Below are 6,347 nucleotides of genomic sequence, written 5' to 3' on the forward strand. Positions count from 1 at the left end.
TTTTGAGCAGAAGAGCACGGGGGCAAAGCATTTTGAAACAGAGGAGTGGCAAATCTTACCGTCCTGCATTGCTGACATGTTCTGCAGTGTGTGTGAAATTAAATGTCTCCAACCATATATAATGACCATATAACATCAGAGTCTGTAAATATGTCCTGGCCTTCTCCTGCAAGATGAACCAAAACTCCATCCTTAAATGTGTCCTTTTTTTTTAATTCAATATTTTTCACTCTTTCTTCTCTCCACCATAGGTCGAAGGTCGGTCCTCTGTTATCGAGACCTTCAAGCAGCTGGTGGCAGAGGAAGGAATCTGGGTGATGACTAAAGGGCTCTCAGCCCGCATTATATCCTCTACACCAACATCTGTACTCATCGTGGTGGGATACGAGACCCTGAAGAGACTGAGCCTACGGTCAGAGCTGATCGAGTCGAGACACTGGTGAAGGGCCCGTGCAGTCGTACCTGAGCTGACACCTCAGGGAATAAAGACAGTCTGCCCCCATTCTCAAGGTAAAAAACTGCTCGACTGGGTGACTGCTGCTGCTACAAGCCTTTTCAGATTGTATTGTTTTTATTATGCCTACATATGCCACTGGTGTTTGTCTTCAGGTGGTTGACCTCTCTGCTTTCCATTTTTTAAAAATCTTTATCTATAAATACATGGATTAAATTGACAATCCTGGAATATGACCGACTGAAAAGTCCCGCCTGCTTGTTCTGTGCTAATAAGTGCATTACAAGGGACTTTTGTAAAGCAAAGGTTTCTCAGTGGTTGAAAAGAAAATAGTAATAGATAACGACATGTGGCCAGTCTAATTGGTTTTTAACGTGCTAAATTAGACATGTTTAAATGTGTTGTTTCTGATAGAAAAAAAAGCACAAAAACATGATGTGTGTGTTAGTGCATTCCAGTCTAAATGAATGTTGTTGAATTACAACATATTCCACACAAGACAAACTTCCAAATGTTTCTTCTAAATATGCAAATAATGTGTTAAGGTTTTCTGTAAGTTGGCCCCAGTTAAGATCATGTGTGCGAAGGTAAATTCACAGATTAATTCAATCAACTTCACTGTTACCATCTGTTACATAATGGTCCAGAAAGTGGAGAAGACAGCACTAACAATAATTTGGGAATGAGGATGCACAAAACTGTTACAGACTCCAACATGATGTGAATCTAGTTTTTTACCCCCCTCATCACTAGTTCATAGTTGACATGTTAAGTGGTTGACTTCTGCTGGTGTGATTTAAGGAGAAAGGTAAAATGTTTTTTAGTTATTCAAACACAAAAATCTTGAAACTGTGCTGTCAAACAAACGTCTGATGTGTCTTATTTAACTACAATGAAGTCAACATTATGTCAAATCAATGTTACAAAAGACCAGTTAATGCTGCCGTTTAACTGTAACTGCCAAAAAACATTTTCTGGGTTGGACACCTGTAAACTATCCTGAATGTAAATATACACCTGAATGTTTGATTTGTAAACAGCCCCTTTTCAGCTTCTACAAGTGGACATGATTACAGGACTTCCTCAGGAAATTCATCAACAAAACAAATGAACCATTTTACTTGAGGAAATACAATGCCTGGATTCACCACTTACCTGCAGCAATGTGTTGGAATCATTGTGTGTTGAGCACTAATGGACATTTGGTTTGAAGTAATAAAGAATTCTAAGTCACTGTGTAATGACTTTATAAATTCGTGCATAACTGGCCTTTTTATGTCATGGCTGCACTGGTTGAGGAAGAAACTGCAATACATAAGCCGGCCACTAGATGGGACTAGGTTGGCAACTACACAACATGTACTGCAAAATCATAATTTGTGGAAAAAAAATTCAAGTTTTTTTAACTGAATAGAACAAGTGGTGGACTTTACCATAAGTGACTGAGGGCTGTTCATGATGGGTTTTTGATCCTTGAAGCACATACTGAGATCTGAGGAAGGTCTGAAAGTAGTAGGGGAACAAAAGCTACAGAAACAAAAATACAAAACAAACCCTTTTATTTGACCATATCCGGCCAGTGCAAAAGACTTCCATCCTTCCTTCTTCAGTTACGAATCTCCTCTCCAGTGTTGGAGTAAACCACTTTGAATAAATGTCCTCTAATCACATGGGGCAGTCATAGATGTGGATGGCGCGGTCGTCTCCAGCTGAGATGATCTTGGAGCCGGTACTGTTGTACTTCACACTCCATACCTGCAGAGGGCAGTGGTAGGACAGGGCATTGACAGTGAGCATGCAAACATTTAAAATAACATCGTAATGGAACTTGACTCAGAGTCAATACACTTAAGTTTTGTTAAAGATCCGAATTGCTACGACATTTCCAATCTTAGTTTTCCAGTTTTTCCTGGATAAAGCCATCAATTCCTGACATTTTTTCCAAGTTTCCACACTGAATATTAGTGGTTTTTTTAGAATTCCCTACATTAACCAATATGCACCAAGATGAGAGTACATACAACTCTCACTTCATGGTCATAGTGATGGAACGTAAGACTCTCTTATGCATCATCAAATGTCCCAGCTGATATCTGATAATTTTTTTTACAATTATCTTGTTTTTACAACAATAACAGAAACAGGAACCTGATCTTGATGATCGAAGAAAGTGTTGATACAGGCTCTGGAGCTGGCATCCCACACCTTTACACTCTTGTCAGATGAGCTGAAGGCAGAAAGAAGAGAATTCAAGTCAAGTCCATTTATGTTTTTTAACTTACAAAAAAATACCACCATAAAAACATCAAATAACATTACTACACTGTTACAAAAACCTTGACAATTGCAATACAAAGTTCAGCATAATAGTAGACAAAAACCACTTTAATTCTCGTTATTGTGATTTTCAAGCTGCTCTAAGACAAAGATGAAAAGTTGGTTTTACCTCGAGACAAAGTGTGTGTCATCTGGCGAAAAAGCAACATTTAAAACCCAGGATCCATGTCCACTCAGTGTTCCAGCCAGGTTAGCATGTTGCCTGTGGGACATTAAAAACAGATTTATTACAACAACATTTTTTTTATAACTTAATTTTTATTTATTTTACATGTTACTGATGGACAAACATGAAATTGACACAGATTTATCTCTGTGTGGATCTTATTCACATACACGTCATAGATCTTGATGTATCCGTCGTCTGAGGCCGTGACCAAGAGCTGGGAGTCGGGGGAGAAGGTGAGGGATCTGATGGGCATGGCGTGACCTAGGAGAGAAGAGAGACCAAAGTCAATGCAGTTGTATTTACAAAAATGACTGATGAACGGTGGCACCGGGAGTGGTACTTTTTTTTCACATTTATTGAAAAGAATCAGTTGCACAGGTTTATATGCACAAGTCACTGAACTGAAGTGAGGACATGTTATTTAAGGGTGAAGTTAGCTATTACACAAATATCGTGGTCACTCATTCTGAAATTTTGTTAGCATATCTGGTAATGACAAAGTCACACAAAAACATTTTTTGCTGTTGTGTTACCTTCCAGCGTGTGGAGGAGTTTTCCTGTGGCGATGTCAAAGATGTTGATGATTCCATCAATGGCACCACTGGCCAAATATTTACCATCAGGGCTCTAAAGGTAAAAATCAGATATGAATTGATGAAGCACAAAGTCATTTTTTAAAATATGACAATTTTGTCTTTGAAAAGAGAATTTCAGACAACAGGCAGTTTATGGTTCCTTACGTATGCTATACTCAGGATGAATTTTCCTCGAGTATCCAGGGAGTATTCTTTTTTGCCACTTTCCACACCAAAGATGTTGACCTTGCCAAGATGGCTTCCTGTGGCGATGTATTTAGAGTCTGGTGAGAAGGCAACTGACCAGGCATCAACTGAGGAGAAAAGCAAAAAGACACAGTAAGATATAGTCATTGTTGAGCTTGTTTTTTTTTTCTTTTCATTGTGATAAAATAGATTTCAGCCAAAAGCACATTCCTCTGTCAAGAACAAATCTTTGCCTGGTCTCTTCTCTGTACCTCGTGTTCTAAAGAGCCACACATTCCAGAGTACAGTATGTTCAATAGAAGAAAGGGCTAATCCTACTGGGTGAAGTGGAGTATCACTAATGGAAAATGACAGGGCAATTGGATGAAGAAGAACTTGGCTTAAGATTCCCAGCAACACTTATCAGGGTGAGAGAGTTCATAAAAGATGAGGCTGAAAAATGGATTTGCATATTTAGGTTTGCAGCATAAAAGACTGGGTCTGTTTTAATGTGCTTGGAAAACAGGATATGAAACTTCTCAATATAATCAATTAACCTCCCAGGAGTAAACGAAAGTGTTGTTTACTCAAAATCTGCTTCAAAATCTTAACTTAAAAAACGCAGATGTAAAATGTCAGAAAATACTGGAGCAAAGATCCAGTTAATGAGCTGAATAAATATTCTAATTTATTATCTGCAGAGCATTCTGACCCGGTCCAGCATCCATGGACTTGATCTGTTTTCCAGACTCCAGGTCCCACAGACGGATGTGAGCATCCAAGGAGCTGGAGGCAGCAATGGCTCCATTATGACTGATGTCTACTGACACCACACCCAGCTGGTGTCCCTCCAGAGTCCACTGGAGCTCCAGCTTCTCATCTGACCTGCAGTTAGAGTGGGGCACAGGGGTTAATACAGTAGAGTCAGGAATTAGTTAGGTTTCTGAAGAGCTGGGAGTCGATTAAACACATTTCTACTTTTAAGTTTAATAAAATGATAAATAACAAAGAGAAACACCAAACCCGTTGAGTTTAAGTGTGTGTGTGTGTCAGACTGTATCGTTTTTCGTTTTCAAATCACATTGGAAAGACTGTTTCGATCACAAAACAAATTCTTTGGTAATTTGATTATATTAAAAAAATCCATTAAAAAGTTGTTAAGAAAAAAAGCAGTGATACCAGCTGAAAACTTTTTATGCTTTAGCACAAATATGGGTTTCATATACATAGATATGTTGTCAAACACACCATTTCCAGACTTTCACCATGTCATCTAATGAACCTGTGACGATAGTTTCTGACCCATCCGACTCGCTTTTACCCCAAGCTGCTGTCCATATGGCATCATCGTGTGCTGAGAATAACAAACACAAGTCAGAATACAACTAGACAATTTTACAGTAAAAACAAAAGAAAAGATAAAAACAGAGTTGAAAATGTATATGCAATTTTTCTGATGCTCTTAACTACAGATTGTCATTTACTTTGTTAAATAGTTGCTCCTTTCACAGGTCATTACAGCAGATCCTCTGCCACCAACCAACTTAATGAGTCTTTTCCAAAGTTTTAACCGTTTGCTTCTACCTCACAGGGTATCTGAACGTAACTTCTATTCAAGTTTCTGCACAGTTCCAACCTTATATGGCCTGTGAAATCTAAATTTTAAGCCTATTTATCCTTCTCCTGTTTATGTAAGCCTCACATCACCGTTTGTCCATTTGACAGTGCAGAAAAGAGGGGAAGAGAAGGTCCATATTTGTGCACTGTCAGCTTTGGCAAGGTGCTCCCTAAAGTTACTCATCTTTATTTCCTATACCTCAATTTAGTTCACAAATATTTTCTGTATGTGTATTCCACCTAATACCTACCACAGATAAAAACTACTAGGTCATTTGGTTAAAAGTCTGTCTGGGAATGATCTGTCAAGCTAATCATTTAAAGGAAAAATATAAAAAATATAAAAATAAAAAGAACCATTCCAGTGAAACTACTCACCATGCTCTTGCTTGAAAAGGATGCTATACTAAAAGCAAAGACAATATATCGTTAATATATGATGTCAGGCACATGCAAAAGAAATACACCTGGTTAAACGGAGTCATTACTTACTTGAGTGCTCATTGTTTTTGCCTGAGAATACAGTTAACTTGTTTCCACCTTTAAGAAAAAAAATGTTTCGGTTTAGAAAGAACAGAGTTCGAAATTGAACAAAAACGAGTATGTCTCAGTTCTAAAAGCGAAACGCACAAGACTACAATCAAACTGACATGAAGTTGCTGCGAAAAATAGATCAAAAGTATTTTATGTTATTTTGATTGCAAAACTCCTAAATAATTTGTTAACATATAGCAGCTAGCGAGTCTACTTCTATGGTGTGGTACTAGCTGCGCTGCAGCCGGTAAACATACAATATTACCGTTTTCAGCTCAGATTAAAATAGCTATAAACAAACCAACGTTTAACATTCACGACAATGTGCTGGGTTTGGTAATAAAACACTTGCGTACCTTTAAACCATCCGAAAACGTTGTTTTTAAGTATTATTTTCCAGATGCCCGCTGAATTACATGTGAAAAGAAATAACATTCGACGTAACTTCCGGTCGTTTTCTTCTTCTCTTGTTTTA

The 6,347-nt window shown here is 38.0% G+C and overlaps 2 protein-coding genes across 4 annotated transcripts in view; one reads left to right on the forward strand and one right to left on the reverse strand.

Annotated features, from left to right (window-relative positions):
- The window catches only part of slc25a44a (solute carrier family 25 member 44a), a 4,591-nt gene extending 2,731 nt beyond the window's left edge, over positions 1-1,860 (forward strand). For 2 of the 3 annotated variants that reach the window (XM_008311749.3, XM_008311750.3), the window contains one exon: positions 252-1,575. In XM_008311749.3, the coding sequence (XP_008309971.1) occupies positions 252-443 (192 nt within the window). In that variant the 3' untranslated portion in view covers positions 444-1,575. Of the gene's footprint in view, positions 1-251 lie in introns of all 3 variants that reach the window. The other variant, XM_025056468.1, reaches the window with a different exon arrangement.
- Positions 1,861-1,996: 136 nt separating this feature from the next.
- Positions 1,997-6,347, reverse strand: skic8 (SKI8 subunit of superkiller complex). The gene is made up of 11 exons (XM_008311753.3): positions 6,229-6,347; positions 5,831-5,878; positions 5,717-5,744; positions 4,970-5,075; positions 4,434-4,606; positions 3,701-3,849; positions 3,494-3,587; positions 3,128-3,221; positions 2,901-2,993; positions 2,603-2,681; positions 1,997-2,209 (listed from the first exon to the last, which is right to left on the reverse strand). The coding sequence occupies exons 2-11, from the start codon at positions 5,840-5,842 to the stop codon at positions 2,120-2,122; spliced, it is 918 nt and encodes a 305-aa protein (XP_008309975.1). The 5' UTR covers positions 5,843-5,878; positions 6,229-6,347; the 3' UTR covers positions 1,997-2,119.

The sequence above is a fragment of the Cynoglossus semilaevis genome, chromosome 6, assembly GCF_000523025.1.
Source record: "Cynoglossus semilaevis isolate Cse_v1.0 chromosome 6, Cse_v1.0, whole genome shotgun sequence".
Taxonomy (NCBI): domain Eukaryota; kingdom Metazoa; phylum Chordata; class Actinopteri; order Pleuronectiformes; family Cynoglossidae; genus Cynoglossus; species Cynoglossus semilaevis.

Coding starts and splice junctions, on each gene's coding strand:
- skic8 (XM_008311753.3), bottom strand. Junction 5,076..5,716: donor CCTTTTCAAGCAAGAGCATG/GTGAGTAGTTTC, acceptor TGTTATTCTCAG/CACACGATGATGCCATATGG. Junction 2,994..3,127: donor TACATCAAGATCTATGACGT/GTATGTGAATAA, acceptor AATGTCCCACAG/GCAACATGCTAACCTGGCTG.